Raw genomic sequence first — 20,045 nt, 5'->3', positions numbered from 1 at the left:
TTGGTCCAGCGTTCCTGCTGATTCCATATGGATCAATTATCTTTATTAAGAGTGTCAGGTGGGTCCTAAGCAGAACCTCTTGCACCTGAAAAATGAAGGCTGGAAACAACCTCCTCTGACCACAAAATGTTTCCAGCCCACGTGGATTGCATCTGTGCACTGGAGATGCTGGAGACAGGGAGCTGTTTGAATACCATTTTATTTTATTTTATTTTATTTTTAATTTGACCATCTCAGTTTTCACAGATGTTTGGAGAAAGACTGCAATTTGCATGAGTGCCTGAGTCTGTGGGAACTGTTGAATACTACAGAAGAATGAGTTTGGTATTAGACCAGCCTAGTATGTATTCATAGCACTGCTGACAGTGCCTTTCATGTCTGGGCAGCTGGGGAGACCTTATGGGGCAGAACAGCATAGGCTTAGCCCATGGGGAATGCTAGAACCTGGCGATGTGTGGTTCCCTGTAGAATCCAGTTTGTATTTGTTACAACTCAGGAACATGCCATGAGCTGAGCATCCTTCTTTACCCTCCTGTATAGAGTTATCGCAGCACTGGCAGAGAACCTTCCAATGCCACCCTATCTCTGTATACACATATATAAGGTGCCAGGAGATGGTGCTGCGAATTTGTACCTTATTTGGTCCTAATAAGGACCTCATTGCATGTATCTGAGCCCAGCAGAGCACTGGTGACGTATGGATAGGAACATATTCCTCAGTTGGCACTTGATCTCTTCTCTCGCCTTTTTGGGGTGGTACTGAGTTGGGAAGACAGAGCTCAGAAGTGAGTGACAATAGCCTGACTCAAAAGGTAGCAGGCACTGGGGCTGAGAACTGAAGGAGTTACATAACAGCATGTGACAGACGACATCGGTGGGACATGAAAGAAGAGGCAAAGTGTGGGGATGCTTTGAAGTGCTACCAAAGCTTTGTGGCGCCTTCCCTGCTGAGTTAGAGGAGGGTTTTAATTTGGTGAGTTTAGTCAGCGACAGTGGCCCAGCGTAATGGAACAGGAAGGAGTCCAGAATAGCGGCTTCTCTTTTCAGTTTTACTCGTGCAATTAGGAATTATGTCACTGAAGTCAGCAAGGCAAGTGAATCTGCATAAGCGGAGTGAGGTGCAGAGTGTGTAAGAGGCATTTGAAACAATTTAGCCTTGCATTAGCTGAAGTAATGTGAAGAAAGAGCATAGTAAATTAATAGCTAACACTCAAAAGGTAAAAAGAAGGGGAAGTTAAAAGAAAGGAGAGCTCTGAGTGTTTTGCTGCAGTAAGATGACATAAATATACACGGACTATTAATTAGGAGAAGATTATCTGAAATCTCAAAGCCAGCTCTCAGCTTCTCACTTTCCCACAATATTTGTTATAGCCCAGTATCAAAACAGCAGTCTGTTAAAACAAATTTAGTCATCCAGTCGTGCAGGTGCTGCAGTGAAACAATGCTGTTTTCCAAACTTGCATCTTTTTGTTCAACTTAACTTTTCTATTATATTATTTTCATCATCTCCTTTTATAATAAGCAGTTTTCATCTGATGCATCTTAGCATCAGTTTGTTCTGTTTGCACCGATCCCAGCAGACTGCAAACATGTCATGAGATTTCATCCTGCATTTTATATGTGATTTTCCCCAAGGGAGTATTTTCCCTGGGATGTTTTCAGTTGCAGTGCTGCAGTTGCTTATATTGCTTGCTTAGATTTCTCTTTGTGCCCTAAGGATTTGCAGTCCTATGCTAATGTAATACGTAAAGTAGAGTCACCTTGACTTCACATTTGTCAGCTTATGCAAGTGCTAACCTTTTACTGCACTGCAACAGAAATGTCATTGCTGTTCAGCCTCAAGATGACAAACAAACAGCTTCATTGTCAGCAATGGATTTAGGAGGCTGCCTGGCTCACTGGCTGGTGCAATGGGTTTGGGAGCACAGCTCTTGTCAAATACTACACAAACCAGAATGTGTGATCCTTTCTTTTTTTTTTTTTTTCCCCTAGGGAGAAATTGTGTGTGTGTGTGAGTGGTTTCACCTTTTTCAGGCTTTAAGAAGGGCATTTCTTGCCAGCCTTTAACTCATCCTCTGTGGCATTATCTAGTGCAGTGTTTGAGCTTATTTTGAGGGAGCTCAAACAGTAGCATCCTTGGCAGAGGTGCAGTATCCCTACAGCTATCATTGCCCTACATTTGCTTTTACAGAAAGTAGAAGTCCAGAATGGAATTGAAGAAACATATAGATAGCATTTGACTTTTTCAACCTGAAATGCCAGCCAAGTAGCATTTATGGAACCAGTGTAGCCCGCTGATAGTCAATGTGTAACAGCCTACCTGAGATGTAGGGGAGCTGCTGGAGGAGTACAGCTTCTTCATCCAGACCTCCTGCTCCTGTAACTCTGCTTGACAGCAGTACCTGGTATCTGGGAGAAATTGTTGGCCTTAGCACAGTACTTGGGGGAGGTTTGTTGGCTTCAGAGGGCATTACACCAGCTGACTGGGGCACTGTTTGTTTTATCTGAGTGGGCTTGAATGCTGCTGCCATTAAAAGCACTACAGAAAATTCAAAGCGTGGATGAAGAGAAATTGGACAATAATCCATACAGGGGAACAAAAAAATCTTCAAGGCCCAGAATGTACTCTTTAGCAAAACATTTTGAATTTGCCAAGGAAAATAAGTCATCTATGACTTGAGCAAGGTTGGACTGTTCTGTGACACCTCAAGGATGGAACAAAATCCAGAGTACTAGGACAAAAAAGAAAGATGTGGGGTAGAAAAGCATTTGCAACCTGGAATTCCTCCAAATTGCATCTGCCATATTAAAAAAAAAAAAAAGCCACAGGGAGTCTCGAGGGTCTGGCCTTGGGGAAAGGTGCAAGGACTGCAGTGCTTACATTTACTTTGCACAACCATGCAGGCAGGAGGCAAAAAGGCACTGTGGGGGCAAAGAACAACAGGAAGGATACAATAACCAATGCTGTGCTGGGGGGCAGTCATTTCAGAAGCAAGCAGTATCTTTAATTTTTTTATAGTGGAGCTTGGAGCAGTGCAGAAGGAGGAGCTGCAGGCTTCATAATAGGGTAGAACCCTACATTTTCATAGGAAGGACAAAGAGGGGCAACCAGTGGGCAAGTAACAATCTGTGTATGCAAGTAACTCATTTCTAACATACACAGAAGTGCTTGGTTTCATCATGAGGGGACACTTACTAAGCTGACATGGAATTAATCCCAGAAAAGCTTGAGTGTATTTCTGGAGATGAGAAATCCATGAGTGGATCAAACATGTTGAAGAGATGCACCAGTTTTCCCTTCAAGTGAAACACCCCTCTTGCAAGAAGAAAGGCTGACAACGGAGCACATGTGTTCTTGCCCTAGGAACTGTACAGTGATATTTTTCTGTGCTTGCACATGCCTGTAGAAATTGCATCTGTCTCTGTTTCTGCAAGCATCTATTCTGGCTGGAGACACTGCAGGAGTGATTGTGGCTGTCACAGTTGCTTGCTGTTAGTCAGCAAGGACTGCACTACAGTCTTTTGATCAGAAATCAGTACAGATGGACATGACCTGTAGCTCTGAAAATAAGCTTGGAAGGAAGGAGCCAGACCTGCTGCCCGAAGGTACACAAACAAGAAAGCAAATAGCAGGTAACTGGCCTAAAGCATTTTATACAAAATTGGAAAGAGCTCTTCATTGACAGGAAAATCCAGTTGAAAAAGAGAACGCGAGGGCTCCTCAGATTGCTGGAGGGCATAGGAAAATCAGTGCTGAGTCTGACTTCCCACTCAAGAGCTGTTCTGTGCAAAGGTATCTGATGGGCAGGGGATGAAAATCTCAGAAACAAGGACTGGAAGAGCTGAGGAAAGATACCTAGGCCAGAAGTACTGAAGCATCAAACAGAAATATTCTGTTTTGTTATGGCACTTCAGGACACAGGGCTCAGGAAATGTGACCACAGGATGTTGATAAGTATTTGGCCTTGATTCATCAGTGTAAAAATTTCATTAATTAATTTATTTTTGCATGCTTGTGCTGGCTGGAACTAGCTTCTAAATACAAAACCATTCATTTATTATAGTTAGAAAAACAGGCCCAAAGAATGAAAAGGTCTTGAGAAAACTGTGGACCTGACTACTTTTGTTGAAGCTGTGTCAAGTTCTGTGTATAGTGAAGCTAGTAGGGATGTAGGATTATTCTAAAGAGTAGATTGAGGTTAAGATTTTTGTCAGTGCACCCACTAGCAAAATCAAGCTTGTGATTTCCATCAGTCATGCAGTTCATCCAGGAACAGTTCTGAATTTGAGCAGAGTCTCAATTTTCTCTTGCAACGATGCATGTAACATTATGTCTTTCATGGATACTCTTTTTTTCAATCATTTTTGCTATACTGTTACAAAAATTAGATAGTAGGTGATAAAATTTAATGGACAGTGTTTAAGAATGCTAACAGCCAGTTAGATCAAGGAAAAAAAAATATGTATGTAGAATGGGATTGTTGCTAACCATAGAGCTTGAAATTACAGAACTGTACGTGGTCATTACGTACATGCCCATTGAAAATGTAACTGGAGAAATCCCCAGGTCTCCATTTGGTATCCTTGCCAGTTGTTTGTTGTACAAGCTGAGTTTATCCTTTTGGATCTGTTTTTTAATCAGACGCTTTATCTCTTTTATGTGTCTGTAAGGAACAGTGCTGACAGTATCTTGAAAGTGAGAGCTATGCAGTGAGAGCAAGTTGTTGAAGGTGGGAGGAAGGGGAAAAAATGAGTTTTAGGAACTATATAAACTCCTGTTACAGAAAGCAAAGATCAGGGCGTTTCCCTGTCCTTATCTGTAGCCCCTAGTGATGATGTTTACCCTAAAACCAAATGAGAGAAACAGACAGAAGCACAGATCTGAAGAATTATTTGTCCAAAGGTACACCAGAAAGGCAGCTGAGAAATCTTCAGCCTCCCATGTCACTGAGATGTGGCTGTCTGATAGATCAAATCCTGCTGCTAAAACTCCCAGCTAGAATCCCAGTGTTTTTTTTTTTCCCAACCCCTGGGAAACAAAAATTCACCTTGAGAATTTTACCCACCTTTATGACAGGCAGACATGATTGTGGTGGGAGCTGCCTGGCCCTTCACAGCTCTGACAGGAGAAGTAAAAGTCAGAGCAGAGCTGGGGACTAGTCTCTTTTCCCACATGTTAATTCTACTTGTTTTGCCTTAGACTTGATAATCAGTGAGAAGCTATACTGATCTGGTTATGCTGATTCTGTGGATCCCACATATTGTCCCCAGACCTTCTGACAGCTTTGAAGATTTGCAGAAAGCTAAGCCTCAGGTAGCTAGACAGTGGGGATCTTAGCTTGGTGCTCATTTCTCCAGTCGATGTCAAAAGAGCAGCTCCTCAGGAAGTAGCTCTGGAAGCAAGGATTACATTTTGAATGCTGAATTCACAGTAGGAGGTAGTTTGGAGTCCTGAACAAGGATCAGACCAAGCAAGCAAAATGTAGAAGTGCTCCACTGGTCTTTGTTCATAAAAGTAGCATAAGGCAGGGAAATAGCATCTGAGTGGCATCTGGTGTTTGCACTGGTCCCTCCAGCAGTATGCATTGTAATTTAAATCCACTGGCTCTGAGTTTTCCTCCTTTTCAGTGAGCACCTTCAGCCTGACACCTTTTCTGTTCAGTTCACATACGCCCAAAGCTTGGACATGTGGCCACATCTGGATCAAGCAAAATACCAGAGGGTATTTTCAAACATCGCTCAAATGTAGAAGGCTGAGTAATGAAAACCTGGGACTCTCTTGTGTAAGGACTGTACTCACAATCAGCATTGATACCTTGATGACTGTGCCCCAAAATCAACCCTTCACTGAACGGAGTGGGACATCTCTGAACCTTTTGCTCCTTTCCCAGGCTCTCTGCTAATTTGTGTAGCTGTCTAAGCATCAGATATCCATGTTTTCTAGACTCCTTCACTACTATAATAGATGGAAGCTTTCAGATGAGAAATCAAGAGGGGAAAAAATCAAGAGGAAGCTGAAAGTAAATGAAGACTCAAGAGAACAGTGCCTGTCAGAAGAAACTGGCGGTGTGCTGTCATAGTACATCTGCTGCTCCAGTGCTTTGTTCTAGAGAAAACATCAGCAGGGAAAACAGCTGTGCTGCCCTGGAGCCTTACTCTGCTGCCGTCTTCCTCATGTACTTCAGCTGTCGATTGGTGGTGAAGGTGAGCTTGGACAGAAATGACTTGCTGGACCTGGGCTTCAGTCCAAAGTCTCCTTTTTCTTTGCCTGGAAATGGGGGTGATAATACTTTGCATCTTGGAGGGATCCTTAATGAGAATTGCTAGTAAGCAAATACCTGTTTTTGTGGGATAAGGGCTTTTAAACCCAGGACCATGAAGAAAAATGAAGGAAATTTGAAAACATTGCCTGTCTGGTAATGTAGATGCTGTCTGCATTTCTGTCTATAGCTGCAGTTATGGCTGTGCTTAAATAAAGCTGTCTCATGTGTAACACACTTTTTTCAGCTGATTTTAAGCTCTGTGTGGCAGTAATAGAAGTGTCTTGCAGTAGAGAAGCCTCAGCAGGCATTGGCTATAAGTGGGCATGTGTGGAAATGCATTTCTTCTCTGTCAAAAGTGGTGTTAAATTGGTGGTTGTTTTGTCTGATTGAGTCAAAGGGATCCTCTCAGGCTACATGTGAACAAGGTTGTATGATATCTAGTTGGCAGGATTCAATGGATTTACAAAGCTGTTTTCATGAAGAACACTCAGTAATTGCTTCTGAACTGTGTTGACGGACTGATAACACCCTTGTAGTTTAATAAATAGCAGAGTGGGCAATCCTTAAGTGTGTAAGCATGAATCAGAGTACAAAATGCCAGTTCTGCTCTGACCTGCCTGGGACCACAGCAGAGCATAAAGGAATCCCTTGCTGTACAGACAACGCTGTTTGCCGCCAGCCAGAAGGGGACTCACAGAGAAGGTGGTGCTGTGTCCTGCAGAGAAGGTTTGGGGTGCTGTAGGCAGGCAGCAACAGTACTGCCAAGGCCATGGGCTCCAAAACCACAGATCTCCTCTCTATACTCCACACCTCAGATTTGCAAACTTTGGCTTAACGTTAATAAGGTTTTTAAACCTAGAATTTGGGACACTTTCTGTCTGGTTTCTGCATCAGTAAAGTTCACTCGGTGACTCACACTCTTCACACTGTCGAGGCTAGAACTCCCCTTTTTTCTATGCACCCCCCACAACTTTTTTTTTTTTAAATTTTTAAAACGAAGACATTTTCTTGTAATTATTGAACTCCCGAAGCTCAAGGCTGAAAATAAACCCTAGAAAATGTGGCTAGATTCCCAAGGAAGTGACAAGCATGGTATGACTGTAATCTAGTGGTGTCTAATCATGCAGACTGAGAAGAGTTATAAAGAGCATGCAGCCCTGAGGAAAGCTGCTTTCTTGCGTTGGAATAACTCCTTGATATGCTGGTGGGAGTGATACTGCTTAAATGGCCTTCTTGAGGCTTGCTCGGCCCTGACTCTGTGTTTTGGTTTATCCTCAGTCTTAATGCCAAAACACTTCCTTTCAGTCACTTTACAGAGAGTGCATTGCTGCTCCATTGGCAGAGATCAGTATCTGTAAGCCATCTGTACTGTAAGAAACAATGCTATCTTCTCAGGGAGATGGTGAGAACGATACCCTGCGTGATGTAGATCTATGATTTAGCTGCTCTGTGTAGGCATCCAGGAAAGACAGGCACATAAGAAGAATAGCAAAAGTTGCAGCAGGAATGCACATAAAGGAAGGTAAACCATGAAGCCAAGAACAAAGATATTTTGCATATGGATGTTGTTTGTGTAAATTAAGCAATTAGTTGCCTTTCTTCTTTGCTGGTTCAGTGTTCACTCTTTTCTTGTGCAATAAACCACAATTTTGATGTGCGTCTGCCATGGCTCTGACCTACGTTTTTATGTGGAAGCCAGGAAAACAAACTGGTTCTGGAAAGCAGAAGAAGAGCAATGTGTTGAACTTGTAGGTATGTGGGGAGGAGAGACCACAGCTACCGCTTTGTAAGGACCGTGCAGTGTTTCATGCTGCATTTCTTTGCCAGAAGTGTAACTCTCCTGCCTGGCAGAGAGATGTGAGAGGTGCCTGAAGGACAGGAAGGGGACAGAGGACTGTGGCATCCTGAGCATTTGCAGCATGTTCCAGACACAAGTTGGGAGCACCAGCTGGAAGAGAGTAGAAGCAAAGATCTTTCACAATGCCTTGGAGGAGAGAGAAGATCGATATCAAGAGAGGAGAAGAAAACTAGTAGAGACAGCTGTGGTAATTACCAGTTCAGGGGTGATTCTCATTAACCTGCAAGATCTTCCTCTCAGCACAGATCAGATAGAAAAGGGAAAAGTGAAGCTGTATTAGAAGAGATGCAAGAGGAAGAACTGGATACCCACTTGAGAGTCTAGGAGAGAAAAAGTAACACCCTGGGCCACTCTGTAAATCCAACACTGTAAGCAGACCCAGGGGTAAGGTATTTATTAACTGTTTTCTTTTTAAAGTTTGCGAAACATTAATACTTTAAATATTTTATCCTTCATTAACATAATTAAGAATGCACAAGCCTAAACTGACTGAAAACAGAATTAAGAAATTAGCAGGTGCAGGGATTTGGAAGCTAGAGGTTTGGGAAAACAGGACTTGCAAATGTCGGCATTAAGTAGAGCAGTGAAATTGTGCCAAGCCTTATTTATGGATTTGTGCATTTTCTTTGCATAGCTCCACTCCTGCAGCCAGTGGAATACAGCTCAGTTTAAACATGGACCCCCTGCAGTTATACTGTAGCTGAGCCTAAACCTGGGAGTGAACAAAATAAATCTCTTCTGAAGAACTGATGAGCCTTACTTTAGACATCTTTTGATAGCTGAGATATCTTGAATGTACGCATAACTGAAGAGGGAAGCAAGCTGCAAAATGAAATCCAAAAGAAAATGGGAGAAAATCTTCAAATAGTATAACAAAGAAAGAAAATACAGAAGAAGCAGCAGCAGCAGCATTAAGTCACACTGCAGACAAGAACTTGGGAAGAAAAAAGCATCCTAGGCCCATAGGAGAAGTTTCCCTTAGGGAGATCGGGGCTGATATCCAAGACAGCATCCTGTAGATTTTGCAGCATGTGACACAATTGCCCTGTGGAATATTTAAAATAAGGTGTTGCTCTAGCAAGGTGAGATGTTTCCGTTTTTTTATCATCACTTGTACTACCTTTTGTGGGGACAAAACTACAGCCCCTCAGGAGGACGGACCATAGGAGTGGAAAATCACTGCTGTCAGGTTTTGGAATGGTTGGAGAAAGATTGGAAGAGAGGGCTAGAAGCCTTCCAACAGTAAGATCATGGGCTGGGAGTTGTCTGGACCTCAGGCTCATGCCCAAAGAAGAGGGACAGCAGTACTGCTGTTACCATATCCTTGGCCTGTAAGGTAAGGAGCAGGTGTGGGCAGAGGGCAGGGGAAGAGCATTTCATATTCCTCTAAAGGGGATCAGTGACTCAGCTTTCCCAGAGGCATTCAGGCTCCAGATTGCTCTGACACTGTGCTGTGTCTGAGTAGAAATTGAAGGGTCTGTTACACATGCAAAGCTATATGTGTGTGTGTATCTGTATGTGTATTTCTGTGCGATTCTGGCCAGTTGTCACTTGTTTTCGTGAAAGGGTGATGCAAATCCCTTTACTTCTGTTTGCTGCAGATTTCTCATCTATCCTCTCAGGAGAGGATGAATACTTTGTCCTATAAAAAGTGCTCTCAGATCTGTGGCTGAAAAGCCATATAAGAACTAGATGTTGTTATAGTTAGCCGATGGGCACAGTTTAAGTATGCAAAGATTAAGAAATAACATGGTTACTCCTTCTCATCTCTGACCCAAATCTCTGACTTTGTAAGTGCGATCTGGTGATTGAACAGACAGGTTTTATGCTGGAGATATTCTTAAGGAGCCTTATTAGGGCATTAATATAAGCAGCTCTGTATCTATGCATTTCTTTGCTTACAAGTAGTGTAACAGCATTACTCCTCTTCCATGCTGGTTTGCTCTGTGCAGCATTTATTTGTGTCTTGTAGGTTCATGTGCTTAATTCTCTTGAGAATACTTCTCAGTTGTAAATGGGCATGTTTTATGTCCTCTGGTCTTTCTCTGGATCTTCAGAAACTGTCCAGTTTGCAGTTCCTGAGTAATCTTAATGAATGGAATTTGGCTTTGCATGTTTGTTTTGTCTGCAGACTGTTGTTTGTTATCATTGTCAGGGGAAGCTCCCCTCCGCCTTCTTTCTACAAAGATTTTTTTTCCCCCGAATGGTATTTCTATCTCCTCATGAAATACATCACTATAGCACACAGCTGAGGTGTATTGCCAAGGGATTGTCTCAACAGAAGTGGCAGTGAAGGTTGCTCACACCAGGCCCATCTTGTGCAAAGAAGATGACAGAGATGGTCAGTGTTGTTGCAGCGCCATTGGAATCCATAAGGCTCAGTCTCCACCATCTTGTAGCAGGTCATTCCAGGGCAGTCAGGCAGGAGATGGTCAGCAGAGGGGCTGCAGGTGATGCCTGCTGTACCAATGAGCGCAGTTCCAGTAGGGCTTCTTCAGAACTGATAGCTGGTAACCACTAATAAATCTGCCTATTGCTGAGATGAGAAACAGAGCCTAACCAGCCGTCACTGTTAGTAGTTTATAGCTTGCTGCTACTGCCCTTTCCTCGTCCTGACAAGTGTGCCATAATCTTGTATTTTCCTTCAGTGAGTGCGTGGTTTACTTGCACTTTCAGCTAGACTGAGACAGGTCTAACAGCCCATACTGCCATCAGCTCTCCCTGAGATGATGTTCAGAGATTATCTTGTTGATTGAAGAAATGATTACAACGTTTGTTGAGCAGAAGTGAGAACAGGAACAAAATCTCTTCTCTAGCTACAGCAGCCCAAGATTGCAAGCAGCAGGCACAGAAACAGTGGATGTAGAGCACAGAGATGATAATGATGTCACACCACATTAGTGTTGCATTAGCAGATAAGACAATGGGATGGATTGCTTGACAGTATTTCTCAGATAGCTTGACATCTCTTTTCTGTTTTCAGAAGGTGGAAATTGAATAGATAGCCCATCTCAAAAAAGTAGGGGGTAGAGCAGTGACGTCAGACAGGCAAAATAAGCTTTCCATTTTGTTTGCACTTGCAAAGATGCACACTGTGAATGTATTCCAGGGCTGCTTTTTTGTTTTAAAAAAAAGAAAGAAATCTCCTCACAATACGTTTTATATATTCACACCTGTGTGGTGGCTGTGAGGAAAGAAGGGGGAAATTGCAAGCTGTAAATGCTTCATTGTAATAGTAGCTAAAAGCATGCACTGGAGCCATTCCATTCCCAGGAGGTCATTTAGTAGTCCAGACTAATTTTTATTTAGGTAATACTGAAATGCTCCAGGAATAGGTCAGTGCTCCCCTTCCTCTGCCTCCCAGAGTGGAGCTTTGCAGTTGATCTTTACCTTAGAGATTTTTTCTTTCATCCTTTCCATTACGCTGTGATGGAAGTTCCATGTTGCTTTAGGTGTAACTAAGTCTAGGCTACCCAGATCCTGCAGTGGTCAAGCTGGAGGTAGGTGGGCTGCTCCTTGTCCCAAACCCATGGCCCTTAGCAGCCCCACTGAGCTGCTAAGGCTGCACACTCATCACCCAGTTAAGGAGTGGTTGTCCTTTTTATTGTTCAGAGATGACTGAGGGTACTCTGAAGTCAGACCTGTTAGCAATTTTCCTGAAATGCAAACACTTACAACATGGGTACGTAGAATTTGTTTTGATAAATTCAGGCAAGCCTTGACTTTCACCGTCATTTCCCAAGTAAAGGAAATTGCTGTTGAATTACCTTGCAGAGTGTAAGGCTGATAGCCTGGTACAGGCTTGCTCCCAGGCTGTGATGGGTTTTGGTTTAAGCCCACATATCCAGGGCTTGTCCAGATTTACATGAAATGCTGCAACAACTTGTATGCAACTAGACTGAAAGAAGCATTTATACAGGTGCTGAGATGGTAGCTAACGGAGACTATAACACAAATTAAGGCGTTCCCAGTACTGTTCTGTGGTGATTTTTCACCTGTATATGACACCAGTATATCCTGCCTCAGGCAAGAGGCCTTGGGAGCCATGTGCAAATGGAGGAATAGGAAACAGAAATATGCTGAGCTGAGCCAGGCAAATGCAAGTCGTTTTCTTCCATGGAAAGGCAGAGAAGTGTTTTTCCCAAGTACTGTTAAAACCAAGGGCATTATTCATCTGGATGAATTAAGCAGCCTGCCCACAAAATGTAGCAAATGTGCGTGTACTGAATTGTTGTTACTCTGTGTGTTTTAAAATGCAGTTAAAATACACAGAAATGCATGTTAAATAAGTTTCCCATTGAGGAAATACAAGCTTACATAAGTCACAGAGGTATAAACATTACATCTGGACAGTGCCTTCCTGGAATACAGTTCTGCTGAAGGGGCACATCAAGCTCAGCAGGTGGAGATGGGGAACAGAGAGAAGAGTGATGTTTTTGGGTTGCTAGCAGTGGGCCACTGGGAGCCAGCTGCAGCTCCTCAGAGAGAAGCTTTATGGCAGTGTCCTCATCCTGTGAAGTGATGGGCTACTCTTGTCCCCGCCCCATGAAGCTACTTAAGCTGCAGATTCAGCAGAGGAACCTAGCAAGAGCAAAGCAGAATTCAGAGTCGGCCTGAAGAGAAAGGCTAGGAGAATCAGGAGTCTGACCTTTCTAAATGCGTGAGCTTATCATGCAAGTTCTTCTCTATGGTCAGGTCAGCTCAGGTGTGGAAAAAGGCTCATCATGCTGACATACCTGTCAGTTTTGTTTCTGGCAGGAGCAGATAGGAAAACCTTTTCTGTTTGTTCTACACACTTTCCATTCTTACATCTGTAGATGAGTGAAGTTGTGGTATTCTTTCCTCTCCAGCCCTGGCTGCCAGCTAACTGGCTTTGGTCCTGTAGAGATACTCCGAGGTTGAGCCTTGCATCTACAAAAGCCCCTACAAAACACATGGAATGTTTTAGGCCTGCAGAACTCAGCCTGGTACTGAAGGCAGTGGCACTGTGTTCTCTATAGGTTCCTGAAGTCTTTAGTCATCACCAGAACATGAGAGCCTTTCAGCTCTTTACCAAGACAACATGACTCACATTACACGCTGTATTTTAGGGCTTTAGGATTTAAGCATATGTGGTGGATCACATTGGATTGTTATTTTTCCTTGAAATACGTAGTTAACTGTACTCCTTAGCTTGAGAAGGCAAGGTCAGACTAAGTGGAAAAGTGGTAGATGTAGCAGTGCTCCTTCTGTCCTGGGCAAGTCTCATCTACAGTCATAATTGGCTCTCAAGAAGGCTTTGTCCAGTAGGGAGAGCTTTTTGTCTCATAGATAATTCAGCTGTGCCAAGACTTCCATCCTCCAGCATTAGGTAGCCTTATAGGTGTCCTGGACTGACACAATTTAGCACACCACTGCCAGAAAGACTGAGAATTCAGTTACATACCTAAGTTTCATTGGTTACTTAGAGAAGAACAGGTGCTTTCATGAGCCTGACAGTGTACAATATCCATGATATCTTTTGTAATGATTTTTTAAATACATATATCTATACATATCTATGCATACCCATATGCAGTTGGTCATGACTCACTGATTGACTATGCAGCAGAAGAGAATTATACCAAAGAATTGGCCTTTCCAAACCAAACATATATATCTTTGATAGTTGTCATCCTACCCAGGAAGAGCAGAATTGCAGTTGGGACTTGAGTCAAATAATGACATTTTGAGTTACTGGCAGAGAATTCTTTTTTGGCTTCTGTAAATCTATAATCTGAAGTTTAAGGTTGTGTTCTTTTTTGCAAAAAATAAAAAAATAAAAAAAAATAAAAAAAATTCTCAGATTACAAGGTTACATGCAGTACTCCAGTGACTGTATTTATTCTTAACTGTGCCTTAAGTGATGATGAGCAAAAAATGTTCTAAGGAGAGTTTTTCTCCTCATCTTCTAAGGACGTATCCACCAATGTGAACCATGAACAACTGCAGCCTTGCATTTTTATCACTTTCTCTATTAGTGCCCAGCTTGGGCAGTGAAACTAGATCACTCATCTTCAGTTTTATTAGCTGTCAATTTCTCATTTTCATGTTGGACTGCAACTCTGCAAGCTTTGGGAAGCACTTATTCCAGGGGAATGATATATCTTTTATAACTTAGGAGCTGAATATAAACTTTCTGAGATCATAAAGCTTTTGCTGAAGGAAACTTACACTGGTGTATATACCAGAAGGTCGTTGCAATTTTATAATATTCAGAAACTTACGAGGTCATGGAGCGGTGGCTCTTCTTGCATTTAGCAGTACAGGAAAAACTTCTTGCTTCTGATGAGAGGACTGGTGAGATGGAGATGTTGTGAGAGGCAGTGAAACTTAGAGTAGCAATCTAGTTTCCACCAAACTTCATAGAAAAAGCAATTTTCTGGGACAAAAGAGTATCTTTGCAGAAGAAAAGCAATTGCACGATGTTATCAAGTAAGTTTTATTTCCTCGGATTATAGCAGGCATGAGACCAGTCAAGCATTGTTAGTAAATAAGATCTAGAGCACTTAAAAGAAGGATCCAATCACAAATTCAATTGGTCCATTAACTGAATGTAATATTATTTGCCTAAGTGGCCCTTATGGACTATTTCATAACTCAGGTTTATAACCTTTTCCAAAAAGATCGATATTGCTGCACGCACAGCCACAGGGTGTGATGGAGGAGACTGGACATTTGAGCAGCAACATTCTGTACTGGTCTGTGATTGCCACAGCTGAAGGTCCTGCTTGGAAATACCAAATGAGGAGAATACTTTCCCAGAAATGCTAAAAAGAAGTAGCAGCCTTGGAGAGAAGGATGGAGAGAGAGAGAGAGAGAGAGAGAGAATGTGAGGTCACATGGAGATCAGCTCTTCTATTGGGCTTGAGCAAACAGGCTTTCTGGCACATAAACGTTTGCAGATCTGAGCAAGAAGCTGTGGTGACATTTAAAGCCACACACACAGGTTTGCCAACATGTATCAGAGTGAATCTCCAGTGGAAGGGAACAACCGGCCACTCTATTTGCACCTTGGCAGATGGGGTGTTTTGTTGTCTGCTCTAATGTGTGATGTGAGTTGGCTGCTCACACGGAGTCACATCAAGTGGAAAGGTAGCTCTTGTCTATTGATCTGCATTCACAATCTGCTATTTGATTTGCTCTCATCAGCTGGGAGCAGTGAGCTCCTACAGCTGAATTCAGAACCTCTGCACATCGCTGCTGCTTCCATGCACGGAGAGCTCAGCAATCAGATGCTTTTCGACTGCTTCGTCAGCATCAAGAAAAGTCAAATGAAAATAAAAGCAAATAAAAGCCAGGAAGGATGTCAAGGGGCCTGGTGGTTGCCTGGTTGTAAGCTGGCATTGGTTCCCACCATTTCAGTTTTATTCCTTCTGTTTTGTGAAGGTTATTCTCATTCCCATGAGATGCGGAGGCGTGTGGGTGTGCATTGCTTGTCAAGTAGGGTACAAGGAGGGCAGTTCCTAAAAAAAAGTCTGTAGTGAAAACTCATGAAAATTTCAGTGGGGAAAGGCAGTGCTGCTGAGAGACCTTTGCCTATCTGTCCTCATTAACTGCATCTCTCTAGCGGATGGCAGCCATTCAGTGCTGCTCCCTGGCCCTTTTTCCTCTCTGCCCTCTCCGCACGTGGCTCAGGCTGCCCTTTCTCATGCTGCTGCATGTGGATCTGAACTTGGTGCAGTTTTCATGTTGTTCTCTCCTACAAGAAACAGCAGGGGAAAAAAAAAGGTATTTTTCATTCTTTCTGCTGCCCTCTGATGAAGTAAAACAGTTCCCTTGTGATCTTTGTGTCCATCTTGAGAGTCTGGCCCAAATGCAGGTGGCAGGAGGACTCTCAAACCCAGCAGTTGCAGCTCTAATGCCATTTCTCTCTCCAGAGAGAGAAAATTGTCCCTTTTGATGCAGGGCATGGCTGTGTCTGACCTGAGTCTTGGACGATACTGAGAAATTTTTGCTGGGATAGAAAAGTTATTTAGTGTCATTAGATGAATGCAGTTGGAAACCTTCCTTCTGCGTGCAAGACAAGCTGTTTCTGCCAGGTATGGCTGCTTTTCAAGGGCTCATGTTCTCATTTCTTTGCCACACAGCACACAAGTTGCATGTGGCAGGCTGAAGTGGCTTGGAGACTTGGACTGATAATTTACAGGGAAGAGAGACTCAACTGCAGGGAGATAATAGTTTAAAATGAGTGATAAATCATCTTCCTCTTATCTTTGCTATGTGGTTTTCTCCATTTTCTGCACTTGTTTGTGCTGCAGATAGCCAGCCACTGGATTTTCTCTAATGCACCTGCAATCAAGTGTAAATAAACAAAAAACTTTCCTTGCCCCAAATATTAACTCAGGTAGTAGAAAATGCCTCTCTGGAAAGAAATGTCGTACGGAAAAATGTGTGTTTTCAGGCTTTCTGCACGGATTCCAAAATTTTAATGCGACTTATAATTTTTGCTACTTTCAAATACTGAAATGTTTTTCCTCTGTAGGTATCTGAGAATTGCCTGCCCCTTTTCTTATCTGGACTTCATCAAAGTTTTTTGTCACTTCTCATTTGTTAAGCAGGCAGTGGTACCAATCCGGAAAAAACAAGTGGTCCAGGATATACTTGTGTTGATTGTTTCTTTCACCAAGTGGTGCTGCTTCCAGGAGATCAGTGGTACTGGGAGGAGACTATGAGAGAGACAGTGATCCTTGACGTCACTGGGGTCATTTGTACCATGTTGGAGTGTGTGCACGTGCTTGGTTGATGCTTGGTTCTCTGGTTTCAGGAGAGAAAAGCATCAGGTTTGGAAAATCTGTCTGTAGTTGTGCTGGATCTCACCTGAGTGGTTGTTCAACAGCTCATTGTTTAGCTAAAGTTGTCCATGTAACCCAGGCAGAAGTATATTAGTTCTGACACTTGCATGCCATCATTTCCAAGCATCGTAGACAATCTGCGTGAGGCTGTACATGATTGCATGAGAAGAATTCAGGGCAAATCATCTTGTGAGTCTTTATCATCTAGCTTTATTGCAGCTTCTTATGTGTTGAAAAGTACTGAAGGAGTACTTTTCTTGGACTGAGGTTGTAGTGGGAAATGGAATCTCACTGAGGAGTTAAGATATCAGTTAAGATATCTGAAGCTTTTTTTTTTTGTTGTTGTTTCTACAAGACACTTGGAAAGGAAGGCAACCAATGCTGGCGTGATGTTTCATAAGGTGACATTTGTTATAACTCACTGCAAATGTTACTCACCATCTACAAAACATTCAATTAAGCTCAAGAGCAGTGAAAAATACCAGGCTCCACTTCAGCAGCTGTGCTTGTCAGAATATCTTGGGTTTTTTGGAGTCCACACAGGGCTACTGTGCCCTGACACCAGTCCCACCCGGTCCCTGCTTTTGTGAGCTGCATCTTCATAAGGGCACAAAACTTTCCTTCCCCATGGGGCTCATCCTTGCTTTCCCAAAGACAGTTTCAATTCTTACTTGACCAAACTGGGAGATGGCTTTTTGCACTGACAGTTATCCTAGCATGCTGATTTGCCTGATTAAATCACATTCTTTCAGAGCACAAATCCCACAGTTGATACATTAAACATAGACTCTCATAAGCTACTAGTTTAGAAATCAGGAAAATAAGCCAGTACATTTTCAGTGGTTTGTATGCAGATCTTAAGTGTGCCATCAAATTGAAGCATATGTGCATGGAACTGTAATTCCTGAAACGTAACAAACAAAAACTTTCCTCATGCTTGTGAGGAACCAGGACACTAGGAGAGCACATTTTTTTGGTATGCCAAACTTGTTACAAATCTGTGGCTCACCAGGAAATTCGCAGATGTAACTTTGCTGTGTGCTACAGCCGCCCACTGTTCTGCAGTGTCAGCTGGGCTGGAGCTCAGATCCACCTACTGCCTCTGCACCGGGCCCATAACTCTGGAGCTGAAGGCAAAATGCAAATAGGCTGTGCTGAACATGGTTGCCTTCTGGCAAGCAGGGGGATGGTGAAAGTAGAACCCTCAGCATTTCGTTCCTTGCTCAACTCCTGAACCACGAGATCGTGCTTCTCATTACCTCTTTCCCCTGGATAGAGAAATAAAATGAAATAAAAATCAGGCTAATTTTCTACAGAAACAGGGGAAAGGAAATGGAAAGGGTTATCCAATTAGTTGAATTAGTTAAGCTGCCTAAACCCCTGGTCCTGATTTGGTGTGGTTTGTTGATGCCAAACAGAGGTAGATTACCGTAGTTCCTCTTTTTTTACGTGTGTGTGAGTGAAAGAGTGAATGCCTTCCCATGTTCCCTGTGACTTCTAGGCTTTTTGAGCCATGGAGCAATCATTCCTTCAGCTTGCTGCACTCATTCCAGGGCAGGATTTACTACTTTTCATTCTTCTAGACTACAAACAACATCACTGCTCCTGGAATACAAGGTGGGGGCTTTCTCCATCAACCTATCTAGATTGTATTTATAAATGCAGAGTGAGAAATTATGTTAAAAAACATGCATGGTTTAAAAATAGCTCGGTGACCTAGTCAAAAAGTAAACATTATGGAAAAATGAAAACTATTTTAAGAGATTGAAACAGAGAAGAAGCGAAAATAATCAAAAGAAATCTTGGTTGCTGTAAATAAGGGATGTAAGTCAGCAGCTCCTATCACTGGGGTTTCGATTTTGAGAACGAACCTGGCTCAATGAAAACCAGGAGAGAAGAAAAGAACAGTAAGTGATGGAAAAAAAACAAAGCTGAGAAACCTACCTAATTAAGGTGCCAGATAATCCATAAACAAGATTGCTCCTTTTCAGAATGAAAAGAAACCAATGAAATAATGTCCATACCTTATTTAAACTACTGGGTGTCTGTCATTCTCTTTTGAGCTGTAATGGAACCTTAATTTTTTCAGGTAGCCCTTTAACGTGGGGTTGGTCAGGGAGCCATTGCAGTCATTTTGTTGAAAATGAAACACCTTAAAAAGTGATCAAAAGCTTTTACTGCAAGAGACCTTTGTAAATTTGTCCCCCATAATGAAAAGACAAGGGTTGCTTGTCTGTTTTATCACTTATGTGTACTTTTATTTCCCCCGCAGGTTGCCTGGTCACTATGAACAATGGCCCAGCTATACTACAAAAAGGTAAACTACTCACCATACAGAGATCGGATCCCACTACAGATTGTGCGAGCAGAGGCAGAGCTCTCAGTGGAAGAGAAGGCCTACCTCAGTGCTGTGGAGAAGGGGGACTATGCCAGTGTGAAACATGCCTTACAAGAGGCGGAGATCTACTACAACATCAACATTAACTGTATGGATCCTCTTGGTCGCAGTGCTCTTTTAATAGCCATAGAGAATGAAAATCTGGAGATCATGGAGTTACTTCTGAGCCACTGCGTGTATGTGGGAGATGCTCTGCTGTATGCAATACGGAAAGAGGTGGTGGGAGCTGTGGAGCTGCTGCTGAATTACAGGAAGCCAAGTGGTGAAAAACAGGTTGGTCAAGTGTTTCAGTTCAGATTTAAGCTGTTACCTTAATAAAATCTGGTGTTAGGAAAGAGATTCTCCACAGAGAAGGTGCTGTTCAAGAGTCATAAAACGAACTCCTTAATGCGCATTCATTGCTTTAAATGCCCAGAGCGGATGTGGTACTTTGATAACTTTCTTGTCTGAGCAAACGTGCTCAGCCTGACTGAACTCGACATTTTCAATTTCACTCAGAGTTCTTCTTAGTCTTACAGTGTTTGTGGACATGCTGATTTCTAGGCTGATTTATAGACACATACTTTGTAAAGGAATTTGGGGCTGTCTGAAGTTATATTACAATCTATAAATATGAAGTACTGCCATGCTCTCGCGCTGGTATTAATAAGTGGAATTGCTTTTTGTAAGTAAATCCTGAAAACATATAAGCTTATAAATAATAGTAAGTAAGG

The 20,045-nt window shown here is 42.6% G+C and overlaps 1 protein-coding gene across 3 annotated transcripts in view; it reads left to right on the top strand.

The window, feature by feature from the left end:
- Positions 1-20,045, top strand: part of TRPC5 (transient receptor potential cation channel subfamily C member 5) — a 94,443-nt gene that overhangs the window by 9,109 nt on the left and 65,289 nt on the right. For 2 of the 3 annotated variants that reach the window (XM_031594458.2, XM_090150105.1), the window contains exon 2: positions 19,207-19,605. In XM_031594458.2, coding sequence (XP_031450318.1) covers positions 19,228-19,605 — 378 coding nt within the window. In that variant the 5' untranslated portion in view covers positions 19,207-19,227. Of the gene's footprint in view, positions 1-5,628; positions 6,205-19,206; positions 19,606-20,045 lie in introns of all 3 variants that reach the window. The other variant, XM_090150106.1, reaches the window with a different exon arrangement.

This window comes from Phasianus colchicus, chromosome 14 (genome assembly GCF_987193195.1).
Source record: "Phasianus colchicus chromosome 14, bPhaCol1.hap1.1, whole genome shotgun sequence".
Classification (NCBI taxonomy): Eukaryota; Metazoa; Chordata; class Aves; order Galliformes; family Phasianidae; genus Phasianus; species Phasianus colchicus.
The sequence above is the reverse complement of the archived record's forward strand: the minus strand, read 5'-3'. Positions and strand labels throughout refer to the sequence as shown.